This window comes from Phascolarctos cinereus, unplaced genomic scaffold, assembly GCF_003287225.1.
Source record: "Phascolarctos cinereus isolate Bilbo 61053 unplaced genomic scaffold, phaCin_HiC Scaffold_726;HRSCAF=1367, whole genome shotgun sequence".
Classification (NCBI taxonomy): domain Eukaryota; kingdom Metazoa; phylum Chordata; class Mammalia; order Diprotodontia; family Phascolarctidae; genus Phascolarctos; species Phascolarctos cinereus.
The window spans coordinates 326,835,930-326,856,190 of NW_027556098.1; the positions used below are offsets into that span (position 1 = coordinate 326,835,930).

General features: G+C 38.2%; 1 protein-coding gene and 1 long non-coding RNA gene across 4 annotated transcripts in view; one reads left to right on the top strand and one right to left on the bottom strand.

Moving 5' to 3' along the window:
- LOC144458215 (uncharacterized) overlaps window positions 1-4,390 on the bottom strand; it is a 66,819-nt gene extending 62,429 nt beyond the window's left edge. For 2 of the 3 annotated variants that reach the window (XR_013487795.1, XR_013487794.1), the window contains exon 1: window positions 4,212-4,390. This is a non-coding gene — a long non-coding RNA (uncharacterized LOC144458215). The remainder of the gene's footprint in view (window positions 1-4,211) is intronic. The other variant, XR_013487793.1, reaches the window with a different exon arrangement.
- A 7-nt stretch (window positions 4,391-4,397) lies between these two features.
- Window positions 4,398-20,261, top strand: part of PCF11 (PCF11 cleavage and polyadenylation factor subunit) — a 33,300-nt gene continuing 17,436 nt past the window's right edge. Inside the window, exons 1-6 of the mRNA XM_020993826.2 lie at window positions 4,398-6,301; window positions 10,219-10,344; window positions 12,550-12,738; window positions 13,417-13,611; window positions 18,297-19,423; window positions 20,055-20,244. Of these exons, the coding sequence (XP_020849485.1) occupies window positions 6,110-6,301; window positions 10,219-10,344; window positions 12,550-12,738; window positions 13,417-13,611; window positions 18,297-19,423; window positions 20,055-20,244 (2,019 nt within the window). The 5' untranslated portion in view covers window positions 4,398-6,109. The remainder of the gene's footprint in view (window positions 6,302-10,218; window positions 10,345-12,549; window positions 12,739-13,416; window positions 13,612-18,296; window positions 19,424-20,054; window positions 20,245-20,261) is intronic.

The following is a 20,261-nucleotide window of genomic DNA, read 5'->3' on the forward strand; positions in this document are numbered from 1 at the left end:
ATCTTTGTTTTATTGCATTTTCATTTATTTTGTTAAATATTTCCCAATTACAGTTTAATCTGATTTTGGCACACTCAGGAGTGTTGCAGATCGGCTGCACGGGTGACATATTTGACATCTCTGATCTAGTCCAATCCACTATTTGGGAAACTGAATCCAAAAGTGGTTGAAATGACTGTCCAAGGTCAGATGGTAGAGCCAAGATTTGAAATCTGCTCCTTTGAGTACAAATCCAGCTCTTTCTCTACTATAGTATATCTCCCCCAATAGCAAGGGATAAAGCATAATGACCTAGGTATCTGTTAGAAGACTGAGATTCTTGTTCTTGCTTTAGCACTAGTAAGTTATCTGACATTTATATATAGATTTAAGGTTGGCATATTAAGTGCTTTGCAAACAATCTCATTTGACACTACCAACAACTCCGTAGGGCAGGCACTGTTATGATCTCTATTTTAAAGGTGAAGAAACTAAGGCAAAGAGAGATTAAATGTCTTGCCCAGGGCTACACATCTTGTTAAATGACAGAGGCAGGAGTCTGAATCTAGAGTTTCCTAATTACAAGTCCAGCACACCTTCACTGTGACAGGTAGCCTCATAAGGGATGTGACCTTGTCATGTCACCTAATTTTTAAACTCATCCATTTCAAAAAAAAGAATGAAAAAAGACCTAGGGTTGTTGTGAGGACAAAATTGCATTCATATATATATATATATATATATATATATATATATATATATATATATATATACACACACACACACATATACATATATATGTACACACATATGTATATATGTATATATGAATGTATACATACATGAAAAAATAAGGTATCCATATCTATATGAAAGCCCTTTTGTGAATTGTAAAATGCTATACAAAAATACAATATCACTATAAATTATTATAGGATGGTTTATTCACTTGGTAATTGCCGTTGTGGCTGTCCATGGCATGCAAAAGTATAGAAATAAATACATGTTCTAACATATAATTATACTATGCGAATCAACTCATGTTCCTGCTAAGCCATAGTGATTCCCAAGAGGCAAATGTACATAGTTACAAAGAGGCAATGTTGCATACTAGATAAAGGGCTGATTTGTGAGTCCAAGAGACCTGGGTTCTACTCTTGTCTCTGATTCAGATTGACTACCTGTGTGACTCTGGGTAAATATCACTTAGGGTAAGTTTCACTTCGTGAATGAATGAAATTTTGCCAAGGTTGGAAAGGGGTATATCCTTACACTGTCATTCACTTTCTGTATCAAATACATTGATTTCTGGTTATTTTATTAAATTTGTCCTATTATTATCTCTAATTGTTTAAATATACACTTGGCAAAATTTCAGGATGTAACAGGTAGGGAACAGAGATAATGAGATGTAAGAGTGTATCTCATTCAAACTACACTTATACCTTCGGGTAAGGGAGTACCATTTATTTCTCAATGGATCATTTTGTAATTTGGTAAAGGATGCAAAACTTTGAGTAAGTTCAATGCATCTTGTAAACTTGGGCTAGGTTTTAAGTAGTTCTTTTGCATATAAAAAGGCCAACAATGATAACGAACTTGACCCAAAGGGCATGGATTGATTTGGTACTTTATACATATATATATATATATATATATATATATATATATATACTCATTTGTATGGAACAAGTGGATGGATTTAAGAGGTTTTTTTTCTCCTTAAATGAGGACTCCTACACCCCAGAGCTTATTGAGCATGTGACTTATAAAAGGCAAAATAAGCATTCCTTGAATACAAAATGAGGGGATTAGACTAGATGGCTATTGAGATCCCTTCTTGATTTGTATCTATGATCATAATTATGATTGACACTGTGAACCATCTACTTCTTTATATTGTTTCTTCCCTTGTTTTCCATGATGCTGAAGCCTCATGATTCTCCTCTTATATCTCTCCTAACTTTTCTGTCTGTAATGCTGCTTCTTCAAACTCCTTTTACCCCATTAAATTTTGCTATTTCTTAAAAGGTTTGTCCTAGGCCCTTTCCCTTTATTTCTCTCTGTTCCCTAATACTTGGATGCCATCTGTTATCACCATTATGAAGATGACTCCCAAATCTATGTCTCTATATATCAATTTTCAGAGCTTTAGTTACATATTCCAGCTTCCTCTTGGATATATCCACTTGGATGTCATACTGGTTACTCAAAAATTCAACAAGTCTAAAACTGACATTTTCTCCTCCAACTTGTTTCTCCCCCTAAGAGTAATAGTTCTCACATATAGTACTTTAAGGTTTATAAAGTCTTTTACATTTAACTTACTTTTGAAATGTAAGAGCATATCTGTAAGGTAGATGTTATTATTATTACAAATGGAGAAAGTGAAGCTTAGAGGAGAGGGGTTACATGACTCAATTTTATATAGCTCACAGTAAGTGTTTGGGGGAGGGGGTAAGAAATAGACTAAGGTTTTTCCTCAGTCTAGTACTTTTTTAGGAATTGAGGAAGTGAAGTGGGTAGAAGCTCTGGATTTGGAGTTAGGAAGACCTTGGATTTGAAGTTGTAGAACTGGGCTTCTATGGTAATTCTACTGCTTAGAATTGGTGAGCTTCTTGTTTTTTTTTCTTCTGATAGGCAATGGGGTTAAATGACTTGCCCAGGGTCACACAGCTACTAAGTGTTATGTGTCTGAGGCTGGATTTGAACTCAGGTCCTCTGGAATCCAGGGCCAGTGCTCTATCCACTGTGCCACCTAGCTGCCCTGGTGAGCTTCTTGAAGGTAGTGACTGGGTTTTTGTTGTTGTTGTTGTTGTTGTTTTTGTATCTCTAATGTTTAGTAAGTGAATGCTTGTTGACTTGATTTGACTGATCAGACATAGCCCGTGTAATTCTGGGCTACACAATGAACCTCTCAGTGACCTTAGTTTCTTCTTGTAAAAAACGAAAAGTTTGGGCTGGTTAAGATCCCTTTTACCTATAACATCATAGGATAGATACAGTTACCAAGTGAATTAACAAACAACACTGTTTGGGAGACATAGGAAAACATTTTCAAAAAGAAATATTTACATAAAAGATTTTTTAGATACATTAAACATATCAAGGAAACATTGTTACTGAATTGCTTCTAGGGATACGGTATAAGTTTCATGGAGGGGGAAATGTGGCTACACACGAAAACACCAAGTTGTTTTGACATATGTACCTCTAAACTAAAAGTTTGCTTTGTAAATACCAGGGTGTTTGAATCAGGTGATTTTTACACAGAACCCATTTCCCAGATTTTCTGGATTTTATAATTTTTGAGAATCAACATAATGGATTCTACTTCCCTCTGGCCTTTACAATGATGCCTTTTTTGTTTCTCTGAAGCTCCTTTAAACACCCAATTTAACTTTAGTAGAGTCCTGTACCAGGAAGTGACTTAGGAGAAAAGAGTTTATTAATGTTTCAGTAAGTTAAAGTGAGTTTAAGGGAAGTGAATACAGGCAGCAATATAGAGGGAAAACAAAAAAGTTAATCTCTAGCTATTCTGAAAAAAAATTTACTCTATCAAAGCTCTTTTCACAAGATGAAAAGTAGTAATCCATATTATTTAATGAGTTGAATATATGTAACTATATGAAATTACCTTAGAGTTAAATACATTAAAATAAGTTATATGAAGTGAACTTGTGATTTCTTTGTTTAAATGCAATGATTAACATATATTATGTTGACTCTTATTAAGAAATGATTTTCATTCTCCTCACTCCCCAGCAGGAATGGTTACTCATTTCAACAATAGGCCTTCAAGGCAGTATAAGCTAGTACGATCTCGGCTGTACTTAATAATTTAAGGATTTTAATACATCTTTACGCAACTAAATAAAAAGTAGTTTGCTAGGTGCTGGAGATACAAAGCCGAAACAACTCTCACACATTAATAGTTTCTACTCTTAAGGAGTTTACGTTCTACTTACACTTCCGGGGGGGGGGGAAGGGTATCGTGTTGCTAATTGGTGGAAGCTCTTCTGGTCCGTAGTAGATCCTCTAGACTTTCTGTAGCTTAAAACAAAACAATACACAACCAAACCCATCTCTTGTTGGGTGGCCAATTTCTGGAGATAACACTAATAGGCCTTTGAAAACTTTTTTTCTTTTTAGACGTTTGCTTTGCACTTACATGTTTATAAAGGACCACAAAGGATAAACTACAGATGTCAAAATTAAGAAAACATATTCACCTGAAGAATAAGGAGGCGGAATGTAAGGAAACTCTACAGTGGAAACCTGGAATTTCGGTGGACTATTAACTCTGGCCGTACTGTCAGATACTCACTCCAGCGATGGTGACCCAACAACTACGGAGATCAGAGAGCTTCATTGACTATCCAATCGTATTTTTACCTTCAGTGAGTGACAAGTCGGCTCCCCCCCCCTTTTCATCCTTTGGTTTCAGTTTCCTATTCCGGAGCCATTATGACAAAGAATGGGGAAATAAAAAATATAGGAAACGCACATGATACAGTTGTGAAATGCTTCACTCGCCCTTCTAGAGCTGTTCCCTTTGGGAAACAACAAAGTAACTTTTACTACGCAGAACTGTAGCTTAAGAAAGGAAACAATGAAGCGTGCTGCAGGTAGGTAACCCTGGAGAGAGAATTAACAAGGTGAGGGAGACTTTTCCTCCCCGACCAAACTCTGGGTAACATCTCTGTCCCCGAGAAGAAAAAAAAGATGCTTCCTGGTGTTCTGTTAGGCAGCATTCCAAGGGCCTGCAAGTTTGGAGGGCTCTGTTCTACTTTCCATAGCTGACTCGCAACAATTAAGGAATCTTAGAGAAGTGGAAACCTGGCCTAGGAGCCCCCAAGGTCCGGGCACGAGTGAACCAATAAATGCACATTAATTTCCCCCCTTCCCCCGCATTTTCTGCTCTGAGCAGATAAGAGAGCCCTTGTGACTGCTTCCCTCCATGCGGGGTAAACTGTGACGAAACCGTTGGCGCCGGGGGCTCGATGCCAACTGCAAGGGGGCCACTGGGCTGCCCTTAGAACTGGACAGACGCCCACCAGGGTTAAGTGGTTATCTTCCGCTGCCGACTGGCCTCCTGGGATTCAGCAGCGCAGGCCACGTTGGACGAGTTCTATGCTTCCCCCCCCCCCCTTCTTTTCGGTGGAAGACTACAGGGGAGCGAGAACTGCCTCCAACCCGAGGTGCTCCCAGGACGGCGCGGGCACGACACTGCTGCAGTGGCTGCAGCTGTCGTTGCAACCTGGACCTGTGGCCTCCGTGCACCTGAGACGTGAGGAGCGTGGACTGAGCCAGCTGCCCGGGCCGAGATGACACCTTCCTCATTCACCTAGCCCCAAACAAGATATGGCTTTCCCTGAGCTGAAGGGGAGGGTTGGTGGATGAGTCAACTGTTAGTGCCAGAGCAGGCTGTGGGGAGGGGAGGGAAAGGGGGCCGGGATTCGGCCACGCAGCTCCTCAAACTGGTTAGGTGAGGCTGCTGGGCTGGCCCCTCAAGGGACTAACAGGCCTCTCTGAATGGGTTGTTATGGTAACAAATGACCGAACAGTCTTGTACAAACGGACCAATGAGCAGAGACTTCTCTTACACTCCAACTCGATGGTCGGAGTTGCGAAAGCCCCTGCTAGAGGCTGGCAGCGCCGAGGAAGAAGGCGGTGCGACGACGTCTTGTGGGGGGGAGGGGCACTTTCTGTTGTTCCCGAGTCAGATCCAATCAGAACTAGGCATCCTGCTGGAGCCCGCCCCCTTTCTGAGCGTCTCCCCTCCCCCTCGCTCATTTCGCACGACGCAGCGGTTGGGAACAGAGACATTTTCGGAGCTGGAGCTGCCACAGCCGCCGCCATTTTGTGTCTGTGGAGAAAGGAGCCGCGGCGGCGAGTGAATTAGGCAGGAACCCCCTCCCCCACCCCGTGCGACGGCGGCGGTTCCCACCCGAGGCTCCCTCCCGGCGTCGTCCCCAACCCCCCCTCCGTGGTCAGCATGTGGTAAAAGCCGGAGTCGCGAGTGACCCGTCGAGAGGAGGAAGAGGAGTCGCGAGGGAGGCGGGGTAGCGGGCGGCGGCGGCGGCGGCGGCGACAGCTGCGGCGGATCTCGGAGGGGGGCCGCAGCGCGATGTCGGAGCCGGCACCGGCCGAGGCCGGTACCGCGGGGGCCCGGGAGGACGCCTGTCGGGATTATCAGTCGTCCCTGGAAGACCTGACCTTCAACAGTAAACCGCACATCAATATGCTGACCATTCTGGCTGAGGAGAACCTGCCTTTCGCCAAGGAGATCGTCTCCCTCATCGAGGCCCAAACCGCCAAGGTTTTTTTATACACCCCGCAGCCTCCTATTCTTCTAATACCCTAAATACTAGTGTCTGCCTCATCCCAGGTCCCACTCTGATCCAAGGGGGACAGTCTCTTCCCCCTCCCCCCCACCTCCGCTCAGGCTCATACACGCAGCATGGCGGGGCCTGTCCCTGGGGAAGGGAGGAGGGCGGCGGGTGGGGGAGGGTGGAGCCCCACTTCCGCTTACCAGCACCCCGTTCAGACCTCTCTTATTCTATACATCTGTCTCTCCGATGGACCTTGGTCGGGGTGGGGTGGGGGTGGGGCAGATCCACTTCACGCTGGGAAGCTAAGAGCTAAAATGCTACATTTAGCCTTATGCAGTGGTAGTGGGTTCATCTCCCATCCCGCCACACGTTCCCCCCCCCTTTCTGGTAATGGTGTTTTGGGACCTGGGAGGAGGTGAAAAGGGACTTGGGAGTGAGCTGGTGGGGGAATGGGGGGGGTCGTAGGGCAATTGGCCCCCGAGTGGAGCAGCCGCTTGTAAGAACCCAACATGGCGCCTGAAAGGCACATGATGCGAAGGGGAAGAGAGGAGGATCCACTCCCTGCCAGCCAGGCAGCTGCTCACACCCGTCAACCCCATACTGGGGTGGGGGTGGCTAGAGTATACCTTTTGGCACTCATCTCTCCTATTGGAGACTTTAAGATATCCACAGAGTATGAGAAATGGGAAAGCAATCTTTCCCGAATTTTTTGGGATCCTAATTGTAGGGGGGGAGGGGAAAGAACAGAACTTAATAGATGCCTTGTTATGTAGTGTTCTAAAAAAGTGTAGTTCCTGGTTCTTTTTCCTCTTCCTTAACTGAAGGTTTACATTTTATTCACCTATCTATGAAGGTGATCCTTTGTGCCACTTTATTTGACTATAATCTTGCTATTCTGTGGACCTTATTGGTGGGAGTGGGAAGAGTCTGAGAGATGTCATTTAAGTAGTTAACTGTTAAATTTAGATATTACAAAAGTGAGTGATAACATAGCCTCCCAGTGTGAGTTTTAAAAGTAATTTTAAACCCTGTATTTATGGTTTAGTTTTTCCTAGTTAATGTTAGTGAGTACCGTTATACAGGATGAGCTCTCCTCAGTAGAGAGAACTCTTTTAAAAGGCCACTTTAACAACAACCACCAAAATATTGTCTAGAGACGGTTTCTGTCTAGTGTAAAATGAGTGGTCTGACTTTTTTTAAATAAATGGTTTTGAAATGTGTGACTGGTATTATAAAATTTGTGAATAAAACATATAAAATATGTATTTGTCTTTTTTATTTACCATTGTAAGGTGTAGAATCTGTTTTCAAGACTTATTTTTAAACATGTGGTTGTGTGTTTAAAACAAAGTTCTTTAAATTCCGTGACTTGGGGTTCATTCTTCCTTTAGGTTCCAATCTTTACAGCGACTAAGTGTTTGGTGCTACACTTTTTCAGATGGCCCTTTTCAGCCCTTAATTTAGAGGGGACAAGGAAGCAGTGAGCATTAAAAAAAAAAATGAAGGCCCAACATGCTAACAATTTGACAGCTAACTACAAGTTTCAGGGTCCGATATTTTGTTTTCATGTGGATAGTCTTTGCGCAACAACTCTTTTTTTGGCCTTTTTAAAGCACAAAATTAAAACAGGAAGGTTTGAAAATACAAAAACATTGCAGATAGGTTAAAATTCCCTTAGTTAATGGAATTCCTTTCTTATCTCTATATCACAGACACCATGGGACTTGAAGACTAAAATATCTTAGCCTTGTTGAAGGCCTAGCTCTTAAAGTGGATCTGAATGCTCTTTTTAATTACTGAAACCTTAGCTTGCTTTGTGTTTATTTTTAAGTGATCTGTCAATTTTACTTTCCAAATAGCCTGATTTTGTAGCTCAACTTGAAACTTAAAGAATTGTTTCGATGGATCCAGAAGACCTTCATGAACTGGAAAATTAATCCCCCAAATAGTAACCACATTAAAAACATCTAGTTTGTGGACAAATACACAGTGGTAAAATAGATGAACAGAGAACTCTTGGGGCTGTGTGCTGATATTGGGAGCTGTGAGTTTGCTACATTTTCCCCAATTAAAGCCAGTTTGAAGAAAAGATGTAAGGTCTTCATTCTGCCACAGTTTTGGAATCCATCTTAATGAGGGTTGGGACTGGTGGAGGGGGGGATGGGTGATATTTCATTTTAGAATCAAAGGGGCTTGGTTTTGCCCTTGGGGAGTTTTGTATCCTTATTTTGTAGAATCACAGAACTACTAAACTTGAAGTTCAGTTTTCACATATACTTTGACCCCTACCTTGAGACAGCCTTAACTACAAACGACTTGCTGTGTTTTACATAAAAACTCCACCTACTTTATTTATATACTACTTACATACACAACAGTAGAAGTAGCATTCTGGACAGATTTTGGTTTTGAAAAGATGACCTCAGTGCCTCTCCACCACTTTATGAAAACAAGGATTAAAATGGTATAGCAATACCTTTTAAGGGTGAAAGACATCCATTTGACGTGTTTGATATTTGGCTATGGTTTACCAAAGTAGTGGCCTTGTGGACCTTAAAAAAAATCCAGTTAGGACTGTGAGGAAACATTCCATGCAAGGTTATTCAGTTTTTTTAGCCAAATTCAGTTGTACAAGGCATTAAATATATTTATTATATATATAAAAAAGCAAGAGCACTTCCACACACTTGTATGGGCAGTTGGTTTTGTGAAATAAAGTGGCATTGTGTTCAAGAGTTGTGACCCCTACCCTAGCTATGCTTGGCTAGGGGGAAAGTTGCTGGGGGTTTGAGAAAACTTGGACACTTTGGAGGTATGGGGTAAGGAGGTGGTGAATGGGAATGACTTAAGGTTTTTAACCATGGGGGAATCCTGTGGAAGTGAGGAGTGTAATCAACACACAATTTGTATGGTTTGCCTTCCTCTAATGCTCCTCAACAAGTCTGTGTACCTGCTGATGCTTTCTGGAAGTTTGCTGTGCCTTCTACTACTAAAAAGCCAATGAATGAATGGGTAGGCATTGCAATTGAACTTGGGCAACAGCAATTCTTTTGCATTGGAAGCCCTAACAGTATCAACATCACCACACTGACTGTGCACAAATTTAGATTCAGTGGTTTGTGCATGTCAAAGAAAAAAAAAACAGCTCGACGGAATGTCCATCCCATGAAGAGCATCTTCGGTGCAAATCAAATCGTGGTTGCCAGTGTCAAGTTCAACCTGACTTACATGACTCAACCTGCTGCTTGATCCAGTTTTTCTTGTATCAGTAACAAACCCCCAACTTGCTGCATGTTTCACATGCAGTTTAAAAAGTGGTTTGTCATTAGCCTCAGATGTGAAACCTTCCTGAGTCTCCTTGTTCATTAGGATTGTAAAATAATTTTAGTCCTTTCACAGTGTGACTTAATAGAAAATAGGCTACGTAGAATTCAACATATAACAAATGTCTACTGAAATTACCTTGGGCTTTCTGCCAGAAATCTGAACTCTGTTATTTCATGAAGCCTAGGCACACTATTTTGAGTTTGTGTGGGTCATGAAACAACACTTTTGGGTTCCAGCAGAAGAGAATTTTTTTTTGTCACCCTCAACCTCATTTTCTCCCACTTTTAAAACCGTTTACTACCACATGAATATGAAACAACATTGTGTCCAGTAATTACATTACAATTGCATTTTTTTCCTTTCCCAGTAATTGAGCTTGTTTTGCTTGCTCCACAAGTGTTAGTGTAAGAGAAATTAATTGAACATTTGAACTTCATATAGATTAATGTCAACCCAATGATACTTAGTTATCAACCAAAGATAGTTCTGCATTTGTGGGTTTGGAAATTCATTTGCAAACAATTTTAAAATGATATTTCCTTATACTAAACTTCTCAGTTTCTTTTTATTACTTCAGGCTCCTTCTACAGAGAAGCTCCCTGTTATGTATCTTATGGATTCCATTGTGAAGAACGTTGGAAGAGAGTATCTTACTGCCTTTACTAAAAACCTAGTTGCAACATTTATTTGTGTGTTTGAAAAGGTATATATGCATTTAGAAACATTCAGAATTTTTATAAAAAACTGTTCCAGATTAAATAAATACTTGTTTTTGTGTTGGGTTTTCTTGGGTGGATAAAGTGTTTGGTTCTTTAAAAAAATTTTTCTTTTATCATTTACTGCTAAAAAGAAAGTGGTTTTATTAGTTAATTTCTAGAAGTGAATGTTGAAGACAGTTTACTTTCAGAATTATTTTCAAGTCCTTATTTTTTATTGATCATTAATTTCAAATCTGTTGTTTTGTCACTTAGAATATTTACAGGAATGATTTGAAAGAAACGAAAATAAGTTAAATCATCTTTGTTAGTGGAGTTTGTTGAATACCCCTATCCAATGTAAATGTTGGTCCAGAATTTTTCTCAGGTTTTTTTTGGTGGTGGTCAGAAATTTGTTTATTACTAAGTAGAGGTATCACCCAGCTGAATTATGCTTGAGTTTGAAATGTTAGTTTACCCAACTATAGTATTACAGTCCTTTTCTCTTAATATTTGAGATAAAGTTTTTGGGGGTGTAGGTTCTTGTGTCCTGTGGGTATGTAGTCATCTGAAATACTTATTATTTTGTATCAAGTATAGTTTATACAGTATTTAAAATGTTGAGGAAGAATGAGAAAAAGTTTGAATTTGCTTAGGTAATATCCTGACTTTCAAACGAGTCTGTATATCTCACGATTTTGGGAATATTTGAATTTTGGACATACTTTGTGTTGTTTCTTGAAGAGGGGACAATAATTACTTTTTATTTTTATGGGAGTGGTTTTTATCTGGAGAAATACTAATTTGGGATTGGGTTGTAGAATGAAATAGTTTTTTAAAAAAGTCTTCAGCGTTAGATTTTACATGCATATTATAAGTTAATAACACTTAATGTTAATAGAAAATGTATCTTAGATACTTAGAGGAAGGAAGTACCAATATATACTGGAATTGCACTGAAAATGAATATTTTAGACTATAAATGGCATTTCTGATCATCATTAGTAGTGACTAGCTCAGACCCTTGTCAGAGGGACTCATTTCTGCGAGGCTCTGATGAAGGGAAGAGAGACAATTTTGAGTGTTTGGAGGGTCCGTATTTTTAGATAATAAGGCTCTTTGTTTATCTGTTTTCATGTGACATCAACCCTCAGTTTAAATTAATTTGTATCTTAGTCTAAATTCACATGTGTTTTTTATAGTTGATTCCATTAAGTAGGTTGTCAAATACACTTCTAAATAAATACTATAATAATATTTGATGTCAGAAGACTCAAGTTACCACTGATTTTTTGACTATTCAGAGGCAGATAATCTGGGTTGTGGAAATGCTAGGATCCATGATGCCTCTTCTAGCTGCTAGATAGTTTTGGTTTTTAACTACTTGCTAGCATTTCCAGAGAGAGGGCAAGTAAAATAAAATATGGAAGTTAAAGCTAGTTACTTTGGCTGTTAGCACAGTTTTAGAAATTGACTTTTGGAAGGTTTTAAGTTTATATACAGATTTTCTTTATTCATTATGCTAACCTTTTTATACAAGTAATGGAGAATTTGTTGAGATAGTTATTGTCTTAACTTTTATCTCACCATCCTTTTCTAAGAAACCTTACAATAGGAACTGTTCTCTTTGAAGGAAAAAAATTCACACATGTAAATGCCTACTACTATGTACAAGGTCCTCTGTGCTGGGGGTTGGAAGTGGTCTAATTCTAACCCATGTCCTCACCATTTAAGTTTAAAAAGTACGCGTTTTGATACACCTCATTTTGATACACCTCATTCTGATACACCTTTGTCTTGTAACTTTGGACTGCTCTGATTGAAAAACAAAGTCATTTTGGAACCACAGTAAATTGCTTTGAGAGTATTACATCTAATATGTGGGAAACTTTGTGAATAAGAAACTTTTATAGTTGCCATTTGGAGTTGCAGAGTTATAAAAACACAGATTGGTTTTCTAGAATGAGAGCCAGTAGTAGTAACAGCTTCTGCTTTGCCAGTTTGCTTTTCTTGGAGGAGAACAAATTAATTTTTTAAAACCCAAAATAAATTAAATATTAATGATAATTCTGTATGTTCATAGAAAAAAGGCATAGCTCCATACATAAGATGAAGAAAAGGTAGTTTAGCAATTCAAAAGGATTAACTGCATTTTATGTATAAAACTTTTTTATAGTAACTTAACATGCAATAGAATTGTTCTGTTGTTCTAGGTGGATGAAAATACTAGGAAAAGTTTATTTAAATTACGCTCCACATGGGATGACATTTTCCCTTTGAAGAAACTCTATGCCTTGGATGTCAGAGTTAATTCTTTAGATCCTGCTTGGCCAATTAAGCCTCTACCCCCCAATGTGAATACTTCTAGCATCCATGTGAATCCTAAATTTTTAAATAAATCGGTAAGTTTTCAAATGAATGCTACATTGTTAACATATTCTTGTCACAGGTTTCATTTTTCTGTTGTAAAATTACTGAACTAAAACCAGAATATGGAACTCTAAATTTATTCAATTGAAAGGTAAATCGCTTCATAGTTTTAAGTTGGCATAATAACATATTTCTTTTTTTCCTTTTATTTTCACTAAGATTTTTCCCTTCTATTTTCTTCCTTCTCATCACCACCTATCAAGAAAGCAAAAAACCCCAAACCTATAAACATATATAGTAAAGCAAAACAAATTCCCACATTGGCTATGTACAAAAAACTCTTGTTCACCTGAGACATATCACCTCTCATCACGAGAAGGGGGCATATTTAATAATGAATCCTTTGCAATTGTGGTTGGTAATGATCAGAGTTGCTAAGTCTTTCAACCTTGTTTCTCTTTACAATATTATTGTATAAATTATAACATTTTTTACCTTTTTCAGTTTTGACAATTTAATATCAATTTAATATGGTTAGAGGTTTGTAACATACTTGAAAATATTGTAGGTGTTAAATTTTCTTAAGTGAGATGTCTTTTTAAAACTGACAGCTAACCATTCAGTTTAAAAGGTGTTATATTTTCGAGCCACCTTTTAAATTCCAGTGTAGATATAACATATTTTTTTCTTTTCATTCTATTCTTTTATAGCCCGAAGAGCCTCCTACACCTAGCACAGTGGTCAGTTCCCCTGGAATCTCCACTCCTCCAATTGTCCCTGATATCCAAAAGAATTTGACCCAAGAGCAACTGATAAGGCAACAGCTGCTGGCAAAACAAAAACAGTTGTTAGAACTTCAGCAGAAAAAATTAGAACTGGAGCTGGAACAAACTAAGGCACAACTGGTAAGTGGGACAAATGTCATATATGCCCAAAAGTGTTTTATTCTACATCTAATGCTTTCTCAAAGGGAAATCCCTTTTGTGTGTGGTGGTGATGGTTTTTAATCAATATACTCTAATTATTTGCATATGGTTTCAGAATTTTTTTTTGTCTCAAAATAATGGTTTGCAAGTTGAATTTTAGTGTATATCATTTAGTTTTCTTCCCTCAAAGAGACAGTTATACTTAATTCCTGTAAGAGCATACTTAATTATTATTATATGCTTAATAATTATATTTACAGAATATTTGCTTCCAAAGTGAATTCTGTTATACTCTTAGTATTCTTGCTATTGTTAAGCTAAAATTCAAAAGTGAGCTTAAATGTCAACTTAGTCTAATGTCTTATTGGGAAAAGGCCTGCTTTTTTTATGATGATGATAATACCACCTAACATTTATATAGCACTTACTTTGTACTAGGCACTGTGCTAAGCACTTTGCAGATATCTCATTTGATCTTCACAAACCTGGGAGTTGGCTCTTATCCCCATTTTGCAGTTGAGGAAATTGAGGCAAACAAGTTAAGTGACTTGCTCAAGGCCATACTGCTAGTTAGTGTCTGAGGCTGGAATTGAACTCATCTCTTCCTGACTCTGACTCCATCCACTGTGCTATCTAGCTGTCTCCTTTAATAACTTAATAAAGCATTTGAGAGAGATCTTTAAAAATGGTTGCTTTGGTAGCACGGAACTTTAAATAGGTTAAATTTTGATACTCTGAAAGATATGTAAATCACAATTTCCTTGTATATTATAGAAAATGTTGGCATAGTCTTTAATGTTTTATAAGCCTAAATCTATATTTTTTGAGAAATTAGGTCCTATAAACTCTTTGCAAAGGAAGCTCTTAACAAGTTTAGAGGAATAAGGAGAAGACTTCAGACAAATTACTTAACCTCTCTTGGCCTTTTACTTCATCAGTAAAAGTGTGAGGGCTGGACCTCTATAGGACCTCTAAGGGCCTTTCTGGTGCTAAATCTATGTTCCTAACTCACCTGTGTAAGAAATAGGTTTTTACTGCTACATGATATTTTCAGGGTGAAGACTTAAGGATAGGGCCAGCAGTGTGGGGCCATATACATGTGGGTAATTATTCGTGTGCCTTATTTAGTGTTGGCTTGTTGAGCACTGAATTTTAGAACCTAGAAACTAGTCACTGAAAACATTCTTGGTGTATAATCAGGTTAAAAAATATTGGACTAGTAGAGGAAACATTTTCTCTGCTTTCTGTGTCTGGTTATTTGGTGAGGCAGTGGGACCAAAAGGGAGAATTGGGCACAATAGTGGTAGCTGTGTCCTAGTATAGTACATAGAACTGATCTTGGAATGAGGATAATTTTGGTTTAATTTCCCTTTTTGACACATTTGACTGAGGAACCCTGAGCAAGTCTCCTAACTTCTTACTGCCCTGGGCAGATTTCTAAGACTAAAAATTGCAAAACAGTTGTTGAGTTGTTGATGGAGGATGTTTCACAGAATTCTAGAAACTGACATTTGGAAGGAAACATAGTGGATCTCTAGTCCCATACACGAAATGAACCTTTGCTATAATTATACTAGACAAGGGTTGTCTAGCTTCTGCTTGAAGACCTCCAAGGAGGGGGAATCCATCACTTTTATCGGTTTTTTAGGCAGCTTTCAGTTTTTGGACCTCCAGTTGTTAGGAAGATTATTCCAGACATCAAACCTAAACTGTCTTTTTTGCAGCTTGTACCCATTGTTCCTAGTTCCACCTCTCTGGAGCCGCACAGAACAAGTATAACCCTTCCTTTATGTGATAGCTCTTCAGATACTTGAAGACAGCTGTCATGTCCCTGAATTATATAGGATTGGGTTCCTTCAACCATTTTGTAAAAGATAGGTACTCGAGGCACTTTATCACCCTCATTGCTATCTGCTGAATATTCTCTACCTTAACAATAGTCTCCTTAAACCATAATGACCAGAACTGAAGGTAATACTCCAGATGAAATATCTCGATGGAAGATTATAGTGGGACCTTCCTATTCTTACAAGCTATACCTGCCTTTGTGCTCTACCCATGATTGTATTCACCTTTTTGGTTGTCACATCATGTGCCTCATACTGAGTTTGCAGCTCACTAAAACCCCCATCTTTTTCGGAATGCCATTCCATATCTCTCTTATTATTGTGAAGTTGATTTTTTAAAAAATCCAATTCTAAGAGTTTACATATATTCCACTTGAATTCTTTTATGAGATTCAGCCCAATGTTCTACCTGTCTAAAATCTTGTTGGATCCTGTCATGTAGTATGTTTGCTATTCTTCCCTGCTTTATGTCATTTACATTTGATGAGCATATCTCTAATACCTTAATCCAAGCTGTTGGTAAAAATGCTAAATAGTACAAGACTAGAAATCCCTTAAGATTACTTCTGGAGACTAACATTGTTATTGAGCCATTAACAACTATTCTTTGAATAGTCAGCCAGTTTGATTCAACTGATTGTTATTATCTACTCCACCTCTTTTCAATTTGTCCACAAAAATAGTATGAGAGACTTTATCAAAAACTGCTGAAATTTAGAAGTAAACTGTAGCTAAAACATTTTCTTTTTGGTATTATAATCCTGTAAAAAAAAAAAAGGAAATCAGATTAGCGTAATACTTTCTTGAAGAAGATATGTCGGCTTTTTGTCACAGCTTCCCTTTCCCAGTCATTTCTTTAATCTCAGAGTTTTCCTATGAATGAAAATAAAGCTTATTGGTCTCTGGTTTACAGACCATTCTCTTTTTCTTTCTTTAAAAATCAGGACGTTTGCCTTTCAAAAAATGAGAATCTGCTTTCTCTATTACTTAATTACATTCTTGGCACTCCGGTCAAAGGTTCTATCCCTTTGATCCTCCTTTTTCTTCCAGTGTAGCTGTTTTTGTTGTTGTCCTTTGCTTCTCTCACCAGCCTTTGTTTATTCTGAGCTTTAGTATTCCTGACAATATTTTTATGGGATGATGCTACTCTTATATTCATCTTTTGTTAGCTTGTCTTACTTTCATTTTCTGCACATTTTTATTGAAATCTAGGTTAGTAAATTCCTTGTTTGTCCACATTGGTTGCTTCAGACAAATCATATTTTTTTCCCCACTGGAATTATTCAACTGTATTATCTTGAGATTTTTTTTTTTGGACAAGATTATAAAACAAGTAATGAAGATCTGACCACAACAAACCCATAATCTCCCAAAATAATAAATTTTAGTGGCTCCTTATTATACCTCCTGAATCAAAAGTAAAATCCTGTTTTCCTTTTTCAAGAGATTTATTACTTGGTTACTTCCTGTCTTATCATACTTTATTCTCCTATACATACTCTACACTCCAGCAATATTGTCCTTCTTAGTGCTCTTTACACAAGACACTCTTGTCTCATTACTGTTGAGTGTTTTCACTGGCTATCTCTTCCATTCCTGGAACTTTTCTCTTTTAATTTCTGCCACCTGGCTTCCTCAAGCCTCAGCTTAAAGTTATACTTCTTGCAAGAATCCTTTCATGGTCCTTCGTAATATTAGTGCCTTTCTTCTGAGATTTTTGCCAATTTATCCCGTATTTATATTGTTTGCATGTTGTCTCTTTCGTTAGACTGTGAGCTTCTTAAGAGCAAGGACTGTTTTTTTGCCTTCCTTTGTATCCCCAGTACTTAACACAGTGTCTGGTATGTAGTAGATGCTTAATAAATTTTTGTTGACTTGAAGGGAATGTTGTGGATATAGTTTGCCCAGATTTTAGCAAAGTTTTTGATAAGGTATCTCATATTGTTTTTGTGGAGAAGATAGAGAGATATAAGCATCTCCCATCCTTCCTGGGCTGACTTCCCCCAGATCATTTGTCCACATGGGATCTGACCTCTTTTTCCTGTGAACCCTTTGAAATCTGCTTTTCCAAAATGTAGGGTGCATGTCTAGTTATTCTTGAATTTCACCTCCTTTCTCACAAACCCTGGAGTAGAGTAAACTTTCCTCTACTGTCCCCATCACTTCCACCCTAGCAAACATTTCTTCCCTGTTTGTGAGAGTCAAATCTAGAATAGAATTTCTCCTTGTTGGTTTTTCTTCCTATCTTTTTTTTTTTTTGGTGAGGCAGTTGGGGTTAAGTGACTTGCCCAGAGTCACACAGCTAGTGAGTGTTATGTTTCTGAGGTCGGATTTGAACTTAGGTCCTCCTGATTCCAGGGCCAGTGCTCTATCTCTTTTCCCATCTTTTGAAGGATTTGATTATCACTGAGGCAAGTCAAGAAGTTGTCTACTCTGCTTTTGGCAGAGAGCTCTACAGCAGATGTTTGGAAAATCTACATCATGCCTTTGCCAGGCTTGTGATGTTTCCCAAAATTCTCATCTTTTACTCTTTCTGTCCAGGTGGTCTGTAGTATATTCAGTGACAAATAATTCACAGGGGCCTCTCTACATTAAGGAAATCAGGATGGCTCAAAAAAATAGGTTGTGAAACACTAATTTCTTTGCAGTCTTGCTTAATACAATGTTATGTGGCATTAGGTATTCAGTGATTATTGAGTGGATGAATAATTGGACTGGACTTATTATGGAATATTTGTTTTCTCGTTTCAGAATTTTTGACAGCTGATTCGCAGTTTTTACAGTTTTTATATGGTAAAATTTATTTGTTTTTTTCAGGCAGTTTCTCTTAGTGTTCAGCAAGGGGTATCTAACATAGTTCCTGGATCAGCACCTTCCAAATTACTTGTTTCACAAATTCCACCTATGGCAGTTAAAACTTCTCATCAGGTTTCTGTACAGCCTGAAAAGAGTCGTCCATCTTCTTCCTCATCTTCACAGCTCCAGGATATGAAAGTAACAAACAGAGATCCTCGTCTTAATCGGATTAGCCAACATTCTTCTCATAGTAAAGAGCAAAGTCACAGGAAAGACTTTCTAGTAAATACAATGAATCAATCTGATATCAAGGCAAATAAATCTATACCTACTGACAAACAAAACTCATCAAAGCAAGAAAAAAGTAAATCAGGTGAAAAAATCACAAAAAAAGAACTTGACCAGTTAGATACCAAATCCAAATCTAAATCTCCTTCACCTTTGAAAAACAAATTTTCTCATACAAAAGATACAAAAAATCAGGAATCCGAAAGTGGTCGAGGGGTCCCTGAAATGAGCAAAAGAGATCCCCGATTAAAAAAACACCTCCAAGATAAACCTGATGGCAAAGATGACGACTCAAAAGAGAAGAGAAAATCTTCAGAAAAAAAAGATAAAGAAGAGCATGTGAAGTCATCTGAACATAGACTCACTGGAGGTCGAAATAAAATTATAAATGGCATTGTACAAAAACAAGACTCTGGTACTGAAGAATCAGAAAAACAAGGAACAAAAACAGGAAGATCCAGTACTAGAAAACGGTCTCGATCACGATCTCCTAAGTCTCGGTCACCAATCACGCATTCTCCAAAAAGGAGAGATAGGCGCTCACCTAAACGAAGACAAAGGAGCATTTCTCCTTCTACTTCTACACCTAAAACTGGAAAGCTACGCCAGTCAGGAGTTAAGCAGTCACATGTAGAAGAATTTACACAAGCTTCTCGTGATGAAAGAAATTCTAATAAGAGAAGTGCTAAGCAGGACACTCGAGATCCTAGACGAGTGAAAAAGACTCAAGAAGAGAGACCACAAGAAACTGTAAATCAACATTCTACAAAATCAGGATCTGAACCAAAGGAGAATGTAGAAAATTGGCAAAGCTCTAAGTCTACAAAAAGATGGAAATCTGGTTGGGAGGAAAATAAAAGGTAAGTTGTTATATTTTGATTAGAAATGTACTAATGTATATGTTTTTAGAGTGATAATGTTTTTACTTTTATATACTTTTACTCAATCAGCAGGCATTTCTTAATGTGTTCTAGGCACTGGTACCATGTGTTGGGATGCAAAGATGAAAGTGAAGTAGTCCTTGCCTTTGTAGAGGTTATATTCTAGCCAAAGGAAACATCATGTACATATATAGGCATATATAAAATAGTTTTAAGATAATTTTGGCAGTAAGACTTCGTGGGGAGGGAGGAAGGTCTAGGAAAGACCTCCCTTGCAGAAGATATTTGAGCTGAGTCTTGTAGGAAGTCATAAAAGGTAGGAGGGAAGGGTTGAAAAGAGAACTCATGTATTCTTGGAATAGAGGACAGCTAATGCAAAAGTATTGAAAAGGGAAATGGGAGAGAACCGTGCATGAAGAACAAGAGTAAGGAGAACTGTTTTGCTCATAGTATGTGTGTAATGAGACTGGGCAAGTAGGATGGGGCCTGGTTATGAAGTGCTTTTAAATGTCAAAAAGAAGAGCTTATTTTTATACCTAGATCAAAGCATCCTTAAACATAGGATTTTACTGATTTAAATTTGAGTGTTAACATATGGTATTTGTTTCAGCTTACAACAGGGTGAAGAGCATCAAGGACTTGGTAAATCACCTCATCTAAGGCATAGAGAGAGTTGGGGCAGTGCTAAAGGAATTTTATCATCCCGGACCCCCAAACAACAACATCGATTAAGCGTAGATGCCAATCTTCAGATTCCTAAGGAATTAACTTCTGCAAGCAAAAGAGAATTACTTAAAAAGGTAACTATGGTGGTTCA